The following is a 24,173-nucleotide window of genomic DNA, read 5'->3' as shown; positions in this document are numbered from 1 at the left end:
TCGCCCGTTCAATTCAATGCAAGATAAGAAATGTCCTGTGACAAGAACTAGCATGGGACCATTGTATAATTGATGCTGAGTGTAAACAACTACATTTTTACTTCTAAGCACACCTAGAGCTCAGGGAGTGAGTTATGACCAAGCCAGACAACAAGATAGCACTGTAGACCTCAAGGTGTGGAATCACTTAAGGATAACACTTAGATAACGAAAGGGCAACAAAAAATTACTTTAAATTTCAGTTCAACTTGCCCATTGCTGCAACTGAGATGGAATGAAAGAGAAAAACCTGCACCGGCACACCTGCCTGACAAACATAAATTTTCCAAGGGCATTCTACATCAATCTGATAACACTAACAACTCAGCATGGACTGCACAATGAGCAAGTAGCAGCTATCAACATCTTTGATTTTGGGAAGTTCAACAGTGGTAATGCAGCTGTGTTGTGCAATTCCATAGAAAATGATTGTAAATGTTGGCCATGCAGACAAATGGTTTCAGTACCTGTTTGTTCTGCAAGGCAATTAATTAACCTAGCAGTTCTAACTGCCAGTAGGTCACAGCAGAAGGATATGCTGCTAACTTATTTGTGGGTATAATTACTGTAGAAATGCTTTGCAACTGACAATCTCCAAAAACACTGGAAGCAGGTAGTTGTTTTCAGTGACTAAAGTTCCAGCATACAAGTACCACATTTGTAGCCCTACAATTGCAGATCAAGCCTGCTATCATTTTGTAGCATCTAAACCATAAAACACTGGTATTATGTTTTTTTTAAGTGTCAAAGAAAAATTAAATTTGGGGGGTAAACATGCTGTTGTAGTGTGACAAAAATGTCCACTCATTTCATGGGTCACTGACACTAGGACAAGGCTAACATAAAGAATATGATGATAACAAAGATTTGAATTAGCTATGGAATGATGCAGAAGTTTCAGATGGCAAAGTAATTCAAAACCATAGAAGTTCCAAAACGTAGCAAAGCAACATCGTGGCAGTATAATCTAGAACAAATCAAACTTGGGAGAAATAAATAAGCAATGTGCAAGTGAAGTGATGAGTCAGGCAAACACATCAGGCTGTGGGGCCTAAAGAAGCTCTCTTCACACAAATGCTGTGCACAGGGAATAAACCAAACAAATGCAGGCGCCAACCCAACTTGCTGAATACAGCAAGATTGAAATTACTATGACAGAACAGCAAGACCATTAGATTGGATACCCAAAAAAAAATCTACAACAGTTGCTTGGGGAAGGAGGTTGGCAGTGTGATTAGGTAATATGGGAAGCCAGCATCGCAAATAATGACAAATTAATTTTGACTAAACAGGGATGAAAAAAGACATGCGAGGAGTGGGGAGCTTATATAACAAAGAAAATAAGAAATAGAAAAGAATGCAAGACTGAGGAGAATTGACCATTAACCCCTTGGTAGCAACGGTGAAATAGTGGGCTGTACAAGTGGAGAGAATGACCAGGTATTTAGCAAAGATAGAATGTATCTTAATAACTTTTTAACTTCCATATAGAGATGAACAGACAGGTTAAATTCAGAAAAGGGGGAACTTCAAGGGCATTCAGGATGATCATCAAAAAAGTAAGCAAAGAAGAAAAATATGAAAGGGAAATCAAACATTGCTGACGTAGTAAGTTTTCTTTTGTTGAGAAAAGTGCAGAAGTTCTAATGAATAAGGACATTAAAAGGGCATTTGATGAAGAATCACAAAAGCTGAAGCAAGATGAAGCAGAGCAAGAATAAGAAAGAACCTGCTGCATTTAGGCAGGAGTGTAGGGTGGCATTACCTATGGTCATTGCTAAGACTATTTTTCCAACATGCATTATAAACTTATATCTGGGTGTACAGGAGAGGACTGCAAAACCTGGAAGCAGAGTCAACAATATGGATGATAGTGGTAGACATCATCAAGAGAACAGACAGTACGACAACATATAGACAGTTAAATTTAAAGTGTAAAATTATACTTTTAAACAAGACTGAAAAGAGCTACTATAACAAAACAATTGATTTTTTTTTTAAAGTGTTCAAGCAAAGAGGCCAGATCTTTATGTGCACTAATTTTTGAAGACAGCAGAATGAAAAAGCAATTTAAAAATCATTCAATACCAAGGCTTCATAAATTAAAACAGAGTACAATAACAATGAACTTTTATAAAGCATCAGCCCAACTACAAATTCAAGGCAGAGTTAGATTTTAGAGCTTTAAAGGAAACCCAGAGTTATGAAAAGCAAACATGAACACAGAGTTGAAGCCAAGATCAGATCTACTGTGCTTTTAATTAAATGGCAGAGCAGCTTCAAGAGAACACGTAACCTACACCTGCTCCCATTTCTCGTGTTTTTAAATTATTTCCATTCTGGTCATTAAGCTTTTTGAAAGTGTGAAGGGCTTAGACAGGATACAGAAGAGATTTAAATGACTAACACAAGAATGAGGAGTATATATTATGGTAAAAGATGTCAAAATGGTAGAGAAGTCAAAATGGTTCTCATTGGACTAGAAGAGGTTGAAAGCAATGTAGGAAATTTATTTGACATTAAGAAATGTAGAGTCAAGGTAGCATCTCAAATACATGGTCTGACAGGATGGCAGAGCTGGATTCAATTGTTGTTTTCAAAAGGGATGTAGATTAGTATCTGTAAAAACAAATTAGATAGTGGCATGAACTTTTTAATGTACCTTCTGGAGCAAACAGGGATTTGAAGGGTTAAATGGTCTTTTGCGCTGTCACCATTTGTTGATTTCATGTAATCCAGACACCTGGAAAAGGTATAAAAAGTAAATGGTGGCTTTCTTTGTAACAACTACTGGCCACAGGAGTAGAACCAGAAGACTAGAAGCAGGTAAAATGTTACTCCTTTGTTCAAGAAAGGTAATAGGGATAATCCCGGGAATTACAGACCAGTGAGTCTTATGTCAGTAAACTATTGGAGAGGATTCTTACAGACAGGATTTACAAGCATCGAGAAGCATACTTCGATTCAGATAGCTGGCGTACTTTGTGAGGGCCAAGTAGTGCCTGACTGAATTCTTTGAGGAAGTGACAAAACAAATTGACGAAGGTAGAGCAGTGGATATGACATACACGGATTTTAGAAAGGCATTTAACAAAGTTTCCCATTGTAGCCTTATTCAAAAAGTCAGGAGGCAATGGGATCCAAGGAAACTTGGCTGTGCGGATACTGAGCCATGGTGTGCGTGGAATTCACTACTAGGGGTGACTGTAGAATCAGATACTTTAGAGACACCTAGGCACGTAAATGAAAGAAAAATGGAGGGATATGTGGGAAGGAAGCATTAGATTGATCTTGGAGTAGGTTAAAGGGTTAGCACAGTATCTGGGCCAAAGGGTCTACACTGTGCTGTACTGTTCTATGTTCCATACTCTAAATACAAAGTGGGAATGTGAAAAGCAACATATATAAAAAAAAATCCAGTATCAATGCAAATTATTTATTACAGACATTAAGAGAGAGAGGCCATTGAGTAGTGCTTGGTCCTTATAAACTAAAAAGTGATAATGTGAACAAAAATAAGTATTCTTTAATTATTCTGTGTCATACTTACAACAGAATAAGATGGCCATACTTGTATCACTGTCAAATTTCCCCTTAACCTGGGGACTTTACGCTGAATTCAATTCCCCTGCTCCTGCCAATATTCTACATCTTCTCTGATCTTTCCTAAGGACTTGAATTCCTAGCATGTAGTGCCCAGCATTAAATACAATAATCATCCAGCTAAGCTTCAGAAGCTTACAGTTTTCTAGCATAATGCTTTTTAGTGTGTCCATGAAGCCAAAGATTCAAAGCATCTTCAAAATGAAGAGCCACCTCAATTTATCATTCTGCCTTTCAAAATGTTAGTGCTCCCGTCCTCAAACCCCTCTGTTCCTGCACCTGCTCAAAAACTACACTATTAGTTTACATCACCTTTTACTTCCTTCCAAAATATATTGGTTCCAACGCCTCTGCTGCATTAAATTTCATCTACTAAGTGTCCATTCATTATACCAGTTGTCAGTGATCCCTGCAAGTCTGGTGCTATCCTTCTTGCAGATACTATATTTCAAAGTGTTGTATCATAATGTCAAGTTTGCACATGATCTGCATTCCCAAAACGCAGGTATCAGAAAGAGCACCGATCCTTACAATAATCCCTTGGGTACACTAATGCTGGTTTCTCAAATCTAAAAAGGAACTGTTCACCGCCACTATACTTTCTGTATTTTGTTTTGCATTAACAAAACTGCTGTCCCTTTAACATAGGCTTTAATTCTACTTCTATTATATTCTACAAAAGTACATTTTTGAAGTCCAACAAATTGAAATACCTGATTTAAAGAGGCCCATTTCTTAATAAGGCATCCAAAGCTCCACCTGAAGATAATTATATTTTCACTTACACGTCAATTTTATCCTACTAGTTACTGAAGAGAACAATACTTTGGAAAGTTAATCTTTCGAATCGTTCAAGTTTATCAATCACATGCATCATGAAATCTGTTATCTTGCAGCTACAGGACTATTCAGACAAAAGTTACTGAAAACAACAAAAAGAGTGCAAGAACGAACGAGATAGTGTTCATGGGTTGATGGAGCATTCAGAAACCTGATAGCAGAGGGGAAGCTATTTCTGAATCATTGTATGGGTCTTCAAGTTCCTGTACCATCACCTAGCACATCAGCTAGTATCAACAAAAGGGCATGTCCTGGTGAAGGTCCTTAATGAGGGTCTTAAGATATCCTCAATAGCAAGGAAAGTTGTGCTCATGACTGAGCTGGCTGAGTGACAACCCTCTGAAGCCTCCTTCAATCCTGTACATAGAAGCTTCCATTCTAGGTGCAACTGATCAGAATACTCTCCACCATACATCTGAGGAAGTATGCAAGGAATTTGAGGAGAGTTTGGTAACCAACTCTCCTCAAACTCCTAATGAAGCAGAGTCAGTCACGTGCCTTCTTTGGAATTGCATCAAAGCAGCTTCCCATACAACCCAATTACCAAATGTTTTCAGGAGTTAAATCCCTGAAACAACCATCTCCTGAGCTTAAACTGTTTCACAGAAAATTGTGAACATATTAGTTTTCCAATGCACCATGCATGATAGATTAAGTAAATACAAGCATAAAATATGAAAAAAAGGATCACAAGAGAAATTGCCTTTAGATAGCATCTTTACATATCATAACAAAATGTCAGAAGATCCTAAATTCTGACAGGCTTGGCATGTAGATGCTTAGAGACCGTTTCCCTTGACTTTCCTCGAACAAGAGGACATAAGCTTTGGATATAGACTTGGCCACTTTACCAGTTTACATACAGGAGCACTGGGTTCAGACTGCACAAGAGATCTGATCATGCATTTTACTGGTGCTGGTTATGCTGTCCAGGATACCAGAAGAAACAGAATTTCCTCTAAACAACTTTAAAAGATCCATTTGGCCTAAGCCCTCCAGACTTGATTTTGATCTGATATATCATTCTAAGCAGAGAAACTCGAGACAGTAAAGACAATACAGTGAAGATTCATTCAAATGTGTTAATCTATGAAACACTGCATGATCCAAAATACATACCTGCATTTAAATATTAAGCTACCACGAATCACTGAAGATTTTGACAGGAAGTTCACAAGAGTACTAATCTGCTTCCCTACCTCTTTCATAAATGTTAGCCTGATACAAATAAGTAAACTCATGCCTTACACAAATCTGTGCAACAAATAGAACTTAAGCTTTAAAGTTCACCAGAGCTTCTCCACAAGGTGAGTTAAAGATTCTAGAAATAACACTAATATTTTGCATCATGCATAACCTGCTACAACCAATTATTTGGGAATCAATGTTAAATAAATTGTTTCCTTACCCCTTCAATAAAAAAATTATCCATTTTGGTTCGAAGCACCTTACAGCATTCATCAGCAAATCAAATGTAACCGCTGACCTATTAACTAATGTTAAAGTAGCTCTCAATGAAAATAATTGTAATAAAGTGAATTGGAAAGGGCATAATAATCTACAGAAATTTTATAAAACTCATAGGCATGAAAAGGATAGAAAACAAAAATAGCATAGGATGGCCTTCAATGACATTACCATCACTTTCAACACATGGAGGTGGGGTTAAAACTGACTAGAAACTGAACTGGAGTGTGTACGTGTACACACACACACGTATATACATATACACACACACACACACACACACACACACACACACACACGTATACAAGTCAAGGGCTAGCAATGCTGCAGCAAGTAACTCACTTCCAAACTACCCAGATTCAGAGCATGTCCACCAGTTGAGAGTCTCAAGTCAGGAGTGTGATGGAATACTCTCTACAGGTCCACATGTGCAGCTTATACACAAGCGGCATATTGGACATAGCCATCCCACCCCATCCACATTCACTCTCACTCACTCCACCACTGACACGCAGTAGCAGCAGTTTGTACCATTTACACCACGCACTGCAGCAACACACCAAGACAACTTTCCAAACCCACGATTTCTACCAACAAGAACAACGGCAGCTAATGTACAAGAACACCACCACTTGGGAGTTGACCTCCAAACCACACATCATCCTGATTTGGAAATATTACCATTCCTTCACCATTGTCAGGTCAAAATCCTGGAACTCCCTCAGTACACTCAGCACACCACAGAAACCACAGACTCTGCCTATACTTCTCACTACGTCAGTAAAGCAGCCAATATAATCAAAGACCCCTTCACCCCAGTCATTCTCACTTCGTTCCCCCTTGCATGACGCAGAAGACAGAAATATCTGACGCTCATATCTCCATGTTCAAGGACAGCCTCTATTCAGTTGTTACAAGACTGTTGAACAGACCTCTTGTAGGATAAGGTGGATGCTTGACCTCACCTTAGTGTCCTCCTACACTGCACTTTCTCTCCAACACTATTGTTATTCTTCTTCCCTTCTACCATCTCAATGAACTGATGTGATGAAATTATCTATATGGATGACATGCAAAATAATTATTTTCACAGTAGCTCAGTAAATGTGACAATGTTGAACCAATTTATTATGTGTATACCTGCACCTGAAAGACCGCAAATTCCTGCTCACCCAGCCTTTTCAAAGCCCCATTCCTTGAAAGAATACAGGAGGATTTTATTCATGCGTTGCTTTTAAATGTCTATCACAATTTTAGTTCCGTGTTCAAAAAAAATGAAGTAGTTAACAATTTGGACAGTAATGAACTTGGCAGTCAAACTGAAGAGGGAAACAGACAACATGCAGTAGCTATTCAAAGTTTGAACAATTAAATATTCATTGTGACTGATAGGAATAAACATCAAAACTTGGCGAGTACCAAAATACACAAACTCTGATTATTCAAAGAGAAAGGGAGCTCTCCTAGCACACTAACCAATTACCCCTCACTCAACAACTAATACAAATGAGTGAGCATATACACAAATTCACCAAAGTCAGTGAGGCAGATTAATAAGGGCAGCAGAAAAGCACTGAGAACTCATTTGTGACACTTGGTAGCAGTAGATGATACAGAAACGATAATGGGATCAGGAGTACAGATCAATGCAATATAAAAATGCTTAATGCTCAATTTAGAAAATTAATTACAAATGATAGTACAGAACTCACTACTATATGGAATTATTGAGGCAAATTGCACTAATGCATTTAATAGAAATCTGAAAAGAAAAAGGTGTATTGAAGGGGAGAAGAGAGTTAAATAGAGCATAAGTATACGAACCAATGAAGTTAAGGCCTGTCACACTGCTACAGTGCTACAAATAGCACTCGGTAACACTAAATGCCAGTCTCAACTTATTTTCAGAAGAAAAAAAAAGTTTTCAGCAGCCACATACATTAATATTCACTACAACTTCACAAACTCTTGACCAATAAACCAATTTATACATTATTGCTACTTTATCATCAACAGAAACAATCTGGGCATCAGATTGCCCAACATTAAAAACACATTTATCTAACCTGCGCATTCAGTATCTCAACAATTATGTGAAGCCATGAAACCAAAAGTTAAGATGTCTCAGAGGAAGTATATTAATGAAAACCACAATTAACTGCACAAGTAACACATTAAAGATCAGATTTTCGCCTGCATTAATCCAATACTAATTTGTGTGTTTTTATCATCAATTCTGCTACTGCCAATCTTGGAACAATAAGTAATTTTTGATCTTTATGGTAAATAAAAACAGCTATATCTGCAATAAATAAAATGCTACATCCTGAGTCAAATGTGAAAGCTTGCAAGACATAACTTTTAAGGCCACAAATAACTTGTACTTCAATAATATGGTCAGAGAAAAATTGTCAAAAGGAGCATTCTCAAAAAAATAAAGATAATAGTGCAGTTGAAAAAAGTTCAGATGCTTATCTTGTCAAAGCATTTTGAGGCGTAAAGAGGTGAAAAGCAGAAGAGGCTATGGACTTGGCAGCTAATAGTAGAGACTACTGGTAAGACAATTCAGAGACAAAGAAAAACAAAATTAGATCAGCACAGATATTGCAGGGCAGTGGAAGCTAGAGAATACTGAAAAGTTAGTGAAGGACATGGCCATGGAGGAATTTTAAAGATTTTATTTTAAAAAGTAAAAGCTTTACTTAACTAGGAGTCAATACAAAGTCAGCAAGTATGAGGGTCATACTGGCCAGGGCATAGACAATTGTGTTATGGACAACTTCATTTACAGAGGATCACACAGAAAAACTTAGGAGTACATAACTGTCAAACGTCAGATAAGTTGAACAGGGACAGACATGGACAAATGTTGTCTGTAGCTTACCTTGGGGTAAAAAGATATCATTAAGATCACAAAAGTTTGGTTCACTTTCAAATCATTGCCAAAAAGATCGACCAGTCTCAAATATGATAAATGGTCCATTAGAACTTTATTAGGTGGATGCCTGACAACAGAAGACAAACACACCTTCAGAAGATCAATAAAGAAAATCAAAGTTGTGGGATTGGTGCAGTATTGGGGACTAATGCTGATGAACAGAAAAAGTCAAGAGTGTATAGTTTGAGGTGCCAATTCAGTTGCCTGAAAACAAACAACTCAAACTGCTTATGGGGATAACTATCTGATATAAACCCCTGATATTGAGGCTTACCAGTTACCATTAATTATAAACTAATACAAGAATAGAACCCATAGAAGGAATAAAAAAAATCAATGGAATAATGCACTTCAAATATATCAATAATAACAGGAGGAAACTGATGTGTGAGAGCAGATGTCTGTTTGGTGATGATTTGAGCCAATGTGGTAGAAAGTTAACAATAAGCAATATCAATGCCTTGGCTCAATTCTGGTGATAAACAACACTTAAAATACTCAAAGGAAGAAGCTAAACAAGGACAGAATCAGAGGAGACGAGACAGCAGTTACTGGAATGTGGAGCAGCACACACAATACTGGGAGGAATTCAGCAGGTCAGGCAGCACTTTTGGAAGGAAATGACAGTCAATGTTTCAGGTTGAGACACTTCATCTAGACTGAAGGAAAAAATTGAGATTAAATGTGATCCATTCAAGATTACAGCACAGTTTGTGCATGCCAACAACTTAGTAAGTACATAGAGAGAAAATGTACAGAAAAATTGAGGAAGAATGTAGAACAAATGTCATTTAGTGAGCACTTTAGAAGAATGGCTGCAAAATCAAGCACACATTAAATTAATTCTATTATTTCTCTGCAAAGAAAGCAAATTTGAAAAAGAAAAAGGAAGATTATCAGGGAAGAAGAATTCCAGCTGTAACATTCCCCTTACAGAGAAGTGAGGAAGAGATTTGAGATGTTGATAGCACAGCAAAAAACTTACGAATACGAATCATATCATACCAAAGAACTAAATGCTGCAGAGGAGAAATGCTTTAACTGTGAGTTATTATGAGTTGGAATGAACAGGTTGCAGAACCCGATTGAATAATCATTTTGAACGGAGAACAGTACAAGTAAATCAAAGGGGAAAGAATTACAGCTGTTTGGGGGAAGGATGTGCATAGTTTATGTTGCCTTCACAACCTCTGAACATCTCAAAGAATTGCAACCAATTAAGCACTTAGTTTGAGTTGTAATGCAGAAAACATAACTAATTTGGAGAAAATAAATTTTGGAAAAAACAAGACATAATAGTGTCTAGGCATTGGTTTAAACATCTTTGCCTTTTTTCCTTCACCAATTACTCCCCTGCCTTTTCTACAAAATAGTGCTATGCATCTTTATTGCTCAACTGAGGCAGCAATCATCTCCCTCACTTACTAGAGTGCAAGTCAATTCTCATATTCTAAAGTCCCTAAAGTAGGACTTGAACCTGCACCATTCTGCTTTAGACAACAGTGCTGTCAACCAAATGCAGATAATAGTTCTTTCATAGAGAGGACAGAGACATAGTAGCCTGAATGCCCACTGTCTATTCAAATCATTCTACAATTAAATAAGTTCTTTAATCTTTCCAATTACTTTATTCCTTTGAGTTTATGGTTCTTGTATTAAACAGCATATAACAGATCCCAATTCAATTTATTTCTAATCTTTTCCATTAAAGTTTGGCTTAATTATTCTTGAAAGCATTAATTACTTCACTGCTGGAAAAATGATAGGCTAAGTTGATAAAGTCCAGTGTACAGGTATGAAATACACTTCACCCAATGCTACTTTCAAAGCCTCTCAAAAGAATTAACTTTGGCACCACATCTTCTGTCCATGACATGCTGTAGTTCAGTATCACCCACGACATAACATCAGATTTCCCATGTAATTAATGTAATCAGGTCTTCCCTCCACCCTTCAAATGTAGCTTGTATTAAAATCAGCCAAATGAGATATTTCAATTACAACACCTCCCCATACTTCAATTCTTAAACTCTGAGATCAATCAAGGAACAATTGTCAGCAGCTGTTCTATAAAATCAAACCCACATCCTTGTCTTCACCACAGCTAGTAACTGCTGGAGGTTGTTTGTCACACACAAGCTGAGCTTCCAACAAACCAAATCCTCTCTAAAGATACTTGGATATTCCATACTTCATAAATCTGCCTCCTACACACAACCGTTTCTCAACTTCAGGACTTCCAAAATCCTACCACCAGTATCTTAGACTAGAAAAAATACCATCCACTGAAAACCTCAGCTTTCAGTCCTACAATGGCTCCCAGTCACAGTTCCCCAATTTAAATTATCCTGGTAAACACATCCTATCTCAACCTCACCCCATTAAACTCAATAACATCATCCCCCAGCCATTACTGAGTTCTCAACCTGTAGCTTCCTATCCATTGCAAAACCCCTTCACCTCCTTGACAGTTGTATTGGACCATCTACTCTTGATTCCTTCACTCAAGGTCTCTTTCACTTAAGGGTGCCTTCCACTTTTAAATCTTAACTATCAAATATTTAGTTATCCGTGTTAATTACCTTCATCAGCTTCATATTTCCTAATCTCAGCTTTAAAATGAGCCTGGAAACATTGAAATCTTTGATGGTTGCAGAGTGTCAGATGACCTGTCTCCATGCTGTAGAACTATGGCTGTTATTAATGCATCCATCATTAAGGACCTTCACCAATCAGGATATACCCTCTTCTCATTACTATCAGAGGTGAAGCAGGGTAGCCTAAAGACCTACACTCAATGATTCTGAAATAGCTTCTAAACCTCCGTCATCAGATTTATGAACAGTCTGTGAACACCATCTTATTACTCCCTTTCTCCCAGCACCCCCACCACAACTATTCTTGTAATAGTAGTTTTGTGCCTTTGCTGCAAAACAAATTTCACATTATCCAAGTTAGTGACAATAAATCTGATCGAGTTGTTGTCCCCGTCCTCACCTAATACATTTCCAACATTATTTATGTCCCCAAACGTTTAATTCATACAAACACTTTACACTTAGATGTAATGGATCTGTAGTCCTAAAAGCTACAGTAATGAGATATCACTACATGAGAAGCTTGTCAGTGACTTTCCAGCTCCAGGACTTGCTTTATTAGATTGTCTAAGTTCTGCATTAAAATGCCCAAAATACCCTCCTGCTATACCAGTACACACATCTACAATTCAGACGGAAGGATACTTTTCATCACAATTTCAAATATACAAGCTATACAGAGCACCTTACAGTTTAACTGCGTGACCACATTAAAAATCTACCAATCAGCTATATAGGACCCTGGTCAGACCCCACTTGGGAGTACTGTACTCAATTCTGGTTGCCTCACTACAGGAAGGACGTGGAAACCATAGAAAGGGTGCAGAGGAGATTTATAAGGATGTTGCCTAAATCGGGGGAGCATGCCTAATGAGAATAGGTTGAGTGAACTTGGCCTTTTCTCCTTGGAGCAACGAAGGATGAGAGGCGACCTGATAGAGGTGTATAAGATAATGAGAGGCATTGATCATGTGGATAGTCAGAGGCTTTTTCCCAGGGCTGAAATGGCTAGCACGAGAGGGCATAGTTTTAAGGTACAGAGGAGATGTCAGGGGCAAGTTTTTTTTTTCTACACAGAGAGTGGTGAATGCATGGAATGGGCTGCCAGCAACAGTGGTGGAGGCAGAAGCAATAGGGTCTTTTAAGAGACTCCTGGATGGCTACATGGAGCTTAGAAAAATAGAGGGCTATGGGTAAGCCTAGGTAGTTCTAAGGTTCAGCACAGCTTTGTGGGCCAAAGGGCCTGTATTGTGCTGTAGGTTTTCTATGTTTCTAAACAGGGCACTACAAGGGGAAAATCACACCACCAGCAGTATTTCTCAGGATTTGTAAAAGGGTCAAAAAATTTCGACCCTCAACAGACAAATGAGAATCAGTTGACTGAGAACTCCTTGCTGAAGAGATTTGGGTCACAACATATTTCACGTTCAGTTGTTTCTGTTGGAACGAGAATTATAGGAATGTAACCAATGTTCGCTACTCTATATAGAATACACATCTGATGGAATGCAAACTAGAAATCAAATGTTGATGTATAAATATTTCACATATCATCTCAAATCAAGGAAAAGTGGTTTTATCTCATTCTAGTGTTCCAGCTTGAACAGCTTTTGCATTAAAGTGAAGAGCATGCACTCCAGTTAATATCATTGGAAGCACAAGCTTGGTGGGTCAAATACTCTTCTGCATAACACTGGACTGCAACAGATATAAGGAACTGACAGAAATGTTCCTTCAATACAGTACATGGGTTTTATTTCTCCAAACCCTCAATTTCCTCAAGGGAAGCAAAGGCTGCATAAGACTTGATGCCTTCAATAGTTCAAAATACAAAATGTTTTTGTAAGCCAATTTCCTCCACTTCCACAACAGCAGCTTGTCAAAACCCACTGCACATATCCTAAGCCAAACCAAGTACATTCACGCATTACCTCTGTGTTTTCAGTAACCTATATTGGCTCCAATTTGGAATTTGCATTTTAGATCCTTAAAATTATCACCAAATTCTCCAATTTTCCCCTACTTATCTAGAAATCTTTTCTCCTGACTAGTTCAGATGATCACCTGAAACCCACATACCTGTGCACCTTCTCAAGATCCTTTTTGCTCCTAACCAATTCCAAAAACAAACACAAACACAACCTGTCACACTAGATTCTGCCTTTCCAAAGGATTATCAATCCTTTAAAAGCCTCTCAGACCGAATTATCAATCTCTTTCCAAAGTTACAAATAACAAATATAAATCTCAATGAGCCACTTTCTGGAGCTTTCAAGAACACAAGACTTCAAGAAATGTGTACTAGCAACAAGAAAAAAATGGGTATAATGAATACTGTAGGCAGGCGGTACACCATTTGAAGACAGTGTAAAATAAAATTAGGATTTGATAGATTCACCAACAAGTTGAGAGACTGGTGAAACAGGGGGACTAAGTAAATGAATTATTCACACAAAGCAGAAACATCCAAAAATATTTTTTTTTAAACTCAGGAACATTAGGAAGATCAATGATATTTTAAAATATTTTCCTGAAGGAAAACTTGCAAGAGTTTTTTTTTACAAAAAGCAGGTCAAAATTTTTGCCAAAGTTTACTGCAGAATGTCAAGCTAGACAACCTCCATTTCTACTCAGGGAAAAATGTTACATCAGAATGGCTCTTGCACTTCCTATCTTGTCAACGACTTTAGAAATGGGAATTCACGACAGGGATGAAAGGCCAACTAATTTATTTTAAGGCCCAGGTCCCCGGTTATGAACCTTTGTTATATATTTTAGTAAGATGGTCTCACATTCTTCTGAATTCAAGCAAGCATAATCTCTTCACTACAGGAATCAATCATGGAACAAGTCACAATAGACATTTAAGATCAACACAATTTTGAATCAAGATAGAAAGAGCCCAAGGAATAGTTTCATATATATTCAATGAAGGTTTATGGAGATGAAACAGAAGAGTGAAGTTGAAGAAATGGAGAACCAGCGAGCAGGTGAAAAGAAAAAGTGGTCAGAAACTCAGTTCTGTATCAAAACCACCACCAAGGCAGTGAAGAAAATGGTTCAAATTCAGATAATTATTTAGAATCAGAATCAAAACAAGGGAGCGTATATTGTTGCTCAAAGGATCAAATCATGGAAATATTAGACTGATGGGAGAACTGGAATTTCTTAACCATTAGAATAGTCTTACATTAGTGCCCAGATCTCACTGCTGAAATATATTAACTTGACATATTACATCACAGCAGTGGTCTCAAGTACACATTAAAAAGGGCTTCCATTATTAACTGTTAAGCAGAGCTAATGTATCCTAAATCTGAAAACTTACTGTAAAAAAAACCTCAAACTGTATTCTCTTGTGGGATACAATTTATGTTGGTGCAAATTTCTGCAGCCACCAACTGCTTCCTGTAATTTCCAAAGTTTAACTGAAAAGCATCACAAATGCAGTTGCATCTTTCCAGGAATAATATCTCAATAAAAATTGGAAATGGAACTTAGACAATGATGCTCCTGCCAATAACACCAGAGAACAGTTAAAAGTGTAGAAATTCATTGTTTAACTGGAGATAATCTTTCCTTAGTTCCATCGTCCACAGAATAGAAGCTAATGAAAAGACATGTTGATTTACAAGTGCATTCTTGTAATGAAAGTCAATTTACAGTTTCATAATAAAACCTTGAGTCCCCACATAAACAGAATATGCTATTTCTTGCACATATTTTCTAAAGAAAATTTGCATTTCAAATGAAAATATTCTACATGCAGATTCATGTCTGCTTTGACTCAAAATTGTACTAGTCTTCAAAAACTGCATTAAACATTGCATTTTAAATTCCAATTTGGCTGAAATTTTCCTAAATTTAAAAAACAAAACAGGCATTTTTAAATAGAGATGGAAAAAGAACAGAAACTGGTAATTTATTAAAACACGAGGAAAAAAAAGTTGCACTTGTATTGCAGGGGCTTTGAGATCACACTATCATTGACAGCCATCGTTTTATCCGAATCCATCAACCATCTGTTAAGCATTTGTACAAGCTTTGGCACAAGGCACCAGTTTTACAACAGCTCCATGCCAATCATCAATGAAAAGGAAGGAAGAATCAAGCCCCCTGATTAGAGTGCTATAGCTTTACACTGTTCAACAGCAATGTAGGACAGGCAGGCCAAACACTGGGTGATTCAGTGTTCAGCTCATATTCTACATGGGTCAAATGACCTGAACTATTTTGATAAGTATTGTATCTGCAAAGTAAACCTTTCCTCTTTAAATCTCAATTTCATAACTAATGAATACTTAAAGAAGAGCTTCACAAACTACAGATTAAAAACAAAGCTGTCCTTCAAAATTACTAAATAAGTGATAAGGCCATCATCTTCCTTTGGACAAGTTGAAATTAGTTAATATCAGTGTACAATGAGTAGTTTAAATACCTCTGAACAAAACAGGTGGGAAAACACTGAACTCAGGGTAAAAACACATTAATGTCCAGAGCATGTGAAGTGTAGCTACCATTCACACGAAAAGCACAAAACTAACACACCACAAGTCTTGGCAGGTGCACATACATGTAGTAAAGAGCATACATCATTTTCTTAAAGAACTCATAAGTTGTTGTGCCAAAACCTACTCTTACCTCTCGTCTTCACCATCCACAGGTTGCATGGACAGTGGCAATGTCTTTAAGGGTAGAAGTGATGCAGAAGCCGGTAGGTTGGCACTGCTGGCAATTTCCTGGACCAGAGCATTGGCTGCACTCAACACAGTTTCTCCAATAGCTACCTGATGTACATTAAGCACTGGCTGGTCTGCAGGTGGGCCGGAATCTTCCACTGCTTTCAACAATGACTGGCCTGCAGCTTGGTACTGGCCAGAGACTGCTGCCAATTTCTGCAGCCCTCCTTGTACCATAGGGAGGCTCACATTTGTTGGATTGGATGGCTGGTTACCATTCTGCACAGAAGTCTGAGTGGTGGTTTGTTGTGGAACAGCACTTACGGGTGCAGTAGGTATACTGGTGGATACATTAGATCCAATACTGGGCAGGTTGGCAGTAACAGTAGATGGTGTAGAACTTATTCCAGTTATCTGTTGGTTGTTCACACTTTGAATAATATTCTCAACTCCTTGACTTTGAGGTTGTGTTAATAACTGTTGTTTCTGTGGCGCTGTAGGTACTTGCTGCACAAGCCCTGGCACACTGCCTGGCTGCTGTACCAGTCCACCTTGCAAAGGCTGTACAATTTGCTGTGCTGAGGGAGGTGGAGGAGCAGTTGCCTGTAAGCCAGTCTGCGCTGACGGGTTTATAGATGGAGAGACAGACTGTTGTAACAATGACATTGTACTCCCTTGTTGACCTGCTACCAGTTGCCCGTTGGCAGGACCAGCAGGTGGCATCATTGCTGAAACATGTCCCACAGGTTGACTTGGTGGCAGTCCAGAATGCACTTGTGCTAATACAGACTGCGCTTGGCCTGGCAGTGCTGCTGATCCAACTCCACTACTGCTCTGCTGCATAGCTTGTGCAGGAGGCTGCATCTGAGAATGCTGCACGTATTCTGTAATGCCAGCAGTTGCATTTGATGACATAACATGCTGCGTTGATATTTGTGAAGCTGGCTGTGGCTGAGCGTACGACAGTTGCTGAGGCTGGCCGACAGCTGGCAAGGTCTGTGAAGGTTGCTGCTGAGGATATGGTAACTGCTGTGGAATTGGTGCTTGTGGAACACCAGTCACATTACTGATATTTGCTCTACCAGAAAGAGGTGTACTTGTCTTCTGCTGTGCGTGCATAACATCTTGTGAATGCAACTGAATTTGCGTGAGCTGCGGCTGAGAAGCACTTTGAGGCAAAGGGCCGCTGCTGCTGAGATCAAGCTGCTGGTTGCACAATGCTTGAAAGGCCTGTTGCTGAGGTCCAGATGCCAGAGCTGGCTCTCCATTGCCAGCATTCTCAACATAATAACCTATTGCACTCAAAGTACTGCTCACCGAACTCCCTCCACTTGTGCTTTCCCGTTCCAGATTTGCATCAGCCGCTGCTTGCTTTACATTCTCCACTGTCCTGTTCATCGACAAGCTTTCGACCAGAACTGCGGCATTATCTTTGTCATAAAACTCCGTACAAACCCATCGGCCCTTCTTGAACGGTTCAGTGCTAGAATCCAGTTTCACAACTCTAAATCTAGAACTGCCAATTGCAGGCTGCTGGCTTCCTGTGGGCACCTGAGCTCCTGCTGCACTTGTGGAAGCTGCAGTACTAGTAGCCCCGACAACACTGGTAGTACCCCCAACAGTATTAGCAATGACATTACCACTAGTCCCACCAACACTGATGTTTACATTACTATTAATATTGCTCACTCCACTTACACTCCTGGTGTTTCCATTAGCTGGGGCGATATTGGATGTCAGCGGTGCAGAGGGGCCAACCGAGCTGTTCACCAATCCAGGAATGGATGCACTGATGCTATTTTTCTCAGTACTAGTAGCAACGTTTGCAAAAGGCGTTATTCCTCCTGCCGAAGGAGGGGTCGCAGCGGTGGCACCAACCAACCCGGACCCTGGCACCATCGCTGGGTGTAGGTGGTGGTGGTGGTGATGGTGGTGGTGTAGCGGATGAGGGTGATGTAGGTGGTGTGGATGGAGACCGTGGATGCTGCCATTATACAAAGTTGTCTGATGCTGAGGCAGGCGAGGCTGATTTGGAGACAAGGCGCTGGGGGTCTCCGCATCCCCGACATTGTTTAAAGTTTCTTCCGAGGAGCTACGCTCAGGCTCGTAGTCGGTGGCCCTGGAGACATCCAGGATCTCGGAGGAAGACAGGTCCTCGGTGTGAGACTCGTCCATGTCGTCGTAGCTCTCGGTGTCCTCGGCGATGCTGTTGTTGGAGCCGGCGTTATTCTGTGCCGGAGTCACGCTGGTAATTTGAAAGCCACTCTTCTTCTTAATCTGGGCCCCGGCCACAGACACCGGCCCCGGCGGTGCAGTAGAAGGATGGAGGCTGAGGCTCTGCGGCGGATGCGGCGCGGCCGGAGGCGGCACCGACCCGGGGTTGGGCCCGCCACTGGGACCGGAGCCCGGCACCACGGCGGCTGAGCGCAGGTTACCCGGCGGCATTTCGTCCGGGTGCGGGCGTCCGGCTGCGGCACCCATCAGGCCTCCGAGCGTGACCGAGGAGGAGGCGGCGGCACCGGCCGCGCTGCTGCTCCGCCGAGGGTAGAGCGGCTGCGCCATCTTCCTGTCCGCCGTGCTCTCCGACTGCTGCATCATCGCATTTAAAATTAAAAGAAAAAAAACCCCTTCCCTCCCTCCCTCCCTCCCTCCCCTGACTCGCACACTATCACCACCAAACTTCCCCCCTCCTCCCAGCCCGGTCGACTGCGGCAAACCAGCCCGCTCGGAGCGGGGAGCCCGCGGCTTTCAGCTGAGTCTGACCCACCTTCCGGGCGGCCGGGCAGGCGGGCAAGCGGCCGGCCGGCGTCTGCTCAACCCTCCTCCCCCCTCCTTCGCAACTCAAAGGAGACGCCTCCTCCACCTCTCCTGCCGCCGGCTCATTTAAACGGGCCGCTGGGGGAGGAGAGGCGGGGTGGGAAGGAAGATGGTGGTGCCGGGTTGCGCGGGGCGGGGGGTGTGGAGTGAGGAATACGGCCACCGGCCTTTCAATCACAGGTAACAGAAGCGGAACACCCTCACCCCTCCACCCGCTCGCTAGCCCGGCGCTGATTCGGCGGCAGCTGCAGCATCGCAGGCCCAGGTCCGGCTGCTGGGAGCGAGGGGGTGGTGCTGACCTTTTCACTGCATCATTCAAAACTGACTGTGGGTGTGATGGGTATTGGATGCGGAGGGAGGGAGGGCTGCCGCCCGTTCTCGGGGCCGGGGTCGGGGTTGCTAAGGACAGGCTGCGACTCGCGGGCTCCCCGTCTCTATTATTTTCCCACTCACACAGTCTCTGTCACTGGAAAGCTGAGCAAGATGGCGACCGCGCAGGCGCACCGCTTCCCTTCCCTCGCCCGCCCCGCCGTCCAGGCAGACATAAAGCCCGTCTGGAAACCAGGCGGGGACGCCCGAGTTCCGACGGAAACTGCCGAACGCTCTGCTCCGGGATCCGACGGAAACTACCGAACGCTCCGCTCCGAGATTCGACGGAAACTGCCGAACGCTCCGCTCCGAGAACCGACGGAAATGACCGAGCGACTCTCCGCCACCACCACCCCAACATTTCATTATCCGAGGATTGCCGAGTGGATGTCGAAAATGACCGAAGTAAGAAAACCTGCACGTCTGCCAGGAACGGAAAGGACGAGTTTCCGTCATGGCGTTGGTCACTATGAAGGGTTGTATGGTGAATCAGGCACTTCTGAAAGTTTATCCGCCAGTATAATATAGAGTCTGCAACAAACTAGTTCGCACACAGTCTATTCCGGAGCAACAGCGGGAATATGGTAGTAACCAGTTGATCTGTCTTTGTAGATTTACCAGAATATTGGGCGAGAGCTGGGGCTTTCTTGGGAGGTGGAGGGAAGGCTTAAATGATGTGTTTATTATTATGAATGACCTAAACAGAGTAGTTAAGAAGAAGGGTACAAAAACCGGGGGTGAGATTCAAACGTGTAAGATACAGTCACGAAAGAATGGAGTCTGGGGAACACACAGTGTGCTGGAGGAACTCAATGCGTCAGGCAGCATCTGCGGAGGGAGATGAACAGTCAACGTTTCAGTTCGAGACCCAGTGCGTTCATGCAGCTTCTTGCGTTGCGCTAGATTTTAAATAATTGGAAGAGGATTAGAATTTCCCTGAGAAGGTAACAAATCACTTGAAAGCTGCGTCTGCAACCCTGGGGGAGGGTGGATTATTAAGTATAAAACGTGTATATTTTATGTATTCAGTTATTGAGATACAGCATGGAACAGGCTCGCACAATTTAATCCTAGCGTAATCAGGGAAATTTACAATGACCAACAGCTACATCTTTGGGTGGGAGGAAACCAGAGCCCCTGGAGGAAACCCGCGTGGTCACGGGGAGAAGGTACAAACTAATTACAGGCAGCCGTGGGAATTGAACCGGGGTCGCCTGCACTGTAAAGTATTGTGCTGACCACTATGCTACCTCTGGCTGAGTAGTTGGGAGAACGTGGAATTGGGGGTGATGAGGATCTAGCACAGAAGAAGGTTTAAGGCCAGCATTGATCAGGCATGATCATACTGAACAGTGGGGCAGGCTTGAGGGGCTGATGACCTACTCCAGCTTCAATCGTTCTGTTCTTGTATTAGAGAGGAGACGAGCAGCTTTTTTTTTCCACTCAGAAGCTTTTAGCATTTATGTCATTTAGCATGAAAGCCTCATTACGCCTGACTGGCTGGTGTACTTGAGCAGTGGCCTTCTGGGTGCAGTGCTGGAAAGCAAGGCTGGATTCAGTGGCTGTGGACACGATGGGCCGAGTAGCCATTCTCTGTGATTCCATTCTAAAGGACTGTGGAGGGCCATGCGCTCGGGAAAATCTAGGCAGTCTCTAGAGTAGGTTACATGGTCGGCATAACATTGTGGGCTGAAGGACCTGTAATGTGCTGTCGATTTCTATGTTCTAAAGTCTCTGGTTATAACTTGTGACCAGGCGAGCAGAGAGTACAGCTGCATTTAAAATAAGAATTAGATGCTGATTCGGGCATCCGGCTCTTCGAGCCTGCAGCACCGTTCATGAAGCTTAGCCAAGGACTTGAGTCACAGGACTATTTTCCTGCAACGCTCCTTCATGGCTTCCTTAATATCCAGAAATCTGTTTTGACTGAACTCAGTGACTGAGTCTCCACAGCCTTCTGAGGTAGAGAATCCCTAAAAGTTCTTTCACTCACAGCCTGTGAGTGAAGGAATCTCTCCTCATCTCATCCTAACTGGCCTACCCCATATTCCGAGACTGTAACCCCTAGATGTAGACTTCCCAGCCCAGGGAGGCAGCCTTCCTGCGTCACCATGTAAAACACTGTTAGAATATAGTACATTTCCATGAAATCACATCACATTTTTTTAAACTCAAGGGAACACATGCCTCATCGGTTAAATCTCTGCTCAAATGGGAAACTTGCCTTTCCTGAAACCAGTCTGGTGAATTTTTGATCCTCTCGCTCATCGGCAAGTAGATAAGGAAATCAAAACTGTACCGAATATTCAGGGAGCAATCTCAGCAAGGCCCTATGTCATTGCAGTACAACATCTTTACTGCATCTATTCAAATCCTTTCAAGTAAAGGACAAAGATAGCTTGCAATAAAGGATAAATCCTCTTGTAAGACCAAAATAGGACAGTGGGATCATTTGGGTGAACTCACACCTCCGTGTGACATGCGTGGCGCAGTGAATTTACAGATAATGCAACTACCTCCCAACCCTGTGCCTTGGGTTTGACCCTGACCTCCAGCTCCCCTTGGTGTCTGCTCATATCCCATGTCCGTATCGGGTTTCCCACCAGAGCTGCAGTTTCCTCTCCCGTTCCAAAGTCCTGCTTGTTGTAGGTTTATTGACTATTGTAAAGTGCCTCTCGTGTGGGTGCCTTGTGGGAATATCAAGTAGTTGTTAATGGAAAAGTATGATAGAATAGACTTCAGGGAAATAAAAGGGAATGTTATATCTGTGTCTCTTCTGCTGGTCATAAATCTTATTAGTTTGACAAATGTGTTCAACAGTTTTGTATCCCTTGAAAGGGTTGCAATCAGATACTCTCATTGGTCACCTAACATTTCCTTGATGGCAGGAACTCCTGGGGACTGATAGAGGAGCATTTCAAATTTGATAACTATCCCCACAACTGAATGAGTCAAAACTCGTTATGTAAAATTTGTTGCCCATTTAAAAAACGAAGCAAATAGTCATCTAAGCATTTCACACTCAGATGAGTCACTCCCCATCTCTGCACCTTGCTCCTTTAGCCATTGCAATGATTATTCTTCTAAAATATTTGGCTATCAATTGCTTTAAGATGTCCTGAGGTGAAGTAATGATAGATACATGAAAAGTTTTTAATGACTGGCATTTCTGTTAATGTTGAAGATATCAACACAAATTGGCCAGAATTATGATTTCGTTCTCAGTGCTGGTATTCTCCATGATATGATAGCAGGGAATGAGGCCATTCATTCCACTGATTATGTAAGGGCAATCCAGCTAACCCACTTCCCGCCCATTCCCCATCTTTGGCACACGCCCCTAACTCTCTGTACTCTGCATCGACAACTGCTTTGTTCCCTTGTGCAGAACTCATCAGTTTCATCACTTTTGCCATCAAACTCCACCCTATTTTCAAATTCACCTGGAATATTTCTGACACTTCTCTCCCTTATCTGGATCTCGGTCTCCATCTCAAGAGATAGGCTATTAACTGATACTGTATCTAAAGTAAATATACGGAGGCTCACAGCAATCTTTATTACCACCCTGTTTCCTGTAAGGACTCTATCCCCCCCTCCCAGTTTCTCTGTCTTTGCCCGAGGTGTTCTCAAGAAGAGACATTCCATTCTGAGACTTTTGAAATGTCCTCCTTCAAGAAATGTCATTTCACCTGTGCCATAGTTGATGGAGTCCTCATATGCATTTCCTATTTGCTGCACATCTGCTTTCACCCTCCCACCCCAAGACAGAACAGAGAGAGAGTTCCCCTTGCCCTTACCTTTCACCTCACTAATCTTTCCATCCAACATTTCATCCTTTGCCATTTTCATCAGCTGGAACAACCACATCTTCCTCTTTTCCTCCACTTTATACCCACGGCAGGACTACTCTCTCCATGATCCACTCTTCCCTTCCAATCCGCCCCTCCCTGTCCCCTAGCACTTACTCTGTAGCCTTGGAGGTTGCAACACTGGTCCCTACACCTTACCCAGGGACCTAAATAATTCCTTCCAGGTGAGTTGAAGGTGCACATGTATCTCCTCGAAAGTCACCTATTCCATTTGATGCTGCCAAGGTAGCCTCCTCTACATTGACAAGACCAACTGCAAACTAAGCAACCACTTTGCAGAGCACCTGTGCTCCGTCCACAATGGCCATCCAGAGCTTCCAGATGCGTGCTGTTTCAACTCTCCCTCCCATTCCCACACCAACCTACCTGTTTGTCCTCGAGCTTCTCCACTGCCACAGTGAGGCCAAACACAAACCTGAAGAACAGCACTTCAGATTATGCTTGGGTAGCCAATGTTTTAAACATTGAATTTTCCAGTTTCAGTTAACCCACTTCCCATATCCTCCTCTCCCACTCCAAGAATTCCACTCCACCCACTCGGTTCCTGCAGCATTTCATTTTTTGCTACAGATTCCAGCATTTGCAGTCTCTTGTCTCCAGCGTGAGGTTTTCCATTCATGAGGGCACTGGAGGTTCAAACTTCAAAATGCTGATCAATAGATTACTGTATATTAAGGGCGTTAATCAAAAACTGTTGACAAACCAGGAGGTACGTCATCAGCTGAGGGCTAGATCTGTGACATTTATGTCTGGTGACCCAGGTCTCTACAAGAAAACCAGGAATGACTTGCAGAGGGCTATTTCAAGAGCAAAGAGACAATTCCAAGTGAGGCTGGAGGTGACATTGGATGCATGTCAACTCTGGTGGGGTTCCTGAGATATTACTTCCTACAAAGCGAAACCCAGTAGCATGAATGGCAGCAATCCTTCACTACCAGATGAGCTCAATGCC

General features: G+C 41.7%; 1 protein-coding gene across 4 annotated transcripts in view; it reads right to left on the bottom strand.

Annotated features, from left to right (window-relative positions):
* tsc22d1 (TSC22 domain family, member 1) overlaps window positions 1-18,790 on the bottom strand; it is a 227,295-nt gene extending 208,505 nt beyond the window's left edge. For all 4 annotated transcript variants that reach the window (XR_011886367.1, XM_072260813.1, XM_072260814.1 and 1 more), the window contains exon 1: window positions 16,126-18,790. Coding sequence is in view for 3 of the 4 variants with exons in the window: in XM_072260813.1 (XP_072116914.1) it covers window positions 16,126-18,761 (2,636 nt within the window). In the remaining variant the exon portion in view is untranslated. The remainder of the gene's footprint in view (window positions 1-16,125) is intronic.
* Between the last annotated feature and the right edge of the window lie 5,383 nt (window positions 18,791-24,173).

Source organism: Mobula birostris, chromosome 6 (assembly GCF_030028105.1).
Source record: "Mobula birostris isolate sMobBir1 chromosome 6, sMobBir1.hap1, whole genome shotgun sequence".
Classification (NCBI taxonomy): domain Eukaryota; kingdom Metazoa; phylum Chordata; class Chondrichthyes; order Myliobatiformes; family Myliobatidae; genus Mobula; species Mobula birostris.
Note: the sequence above shows the minus strand (reverse complement) of the source record. Positions and strands in the feature narration are given on the sequence as shown.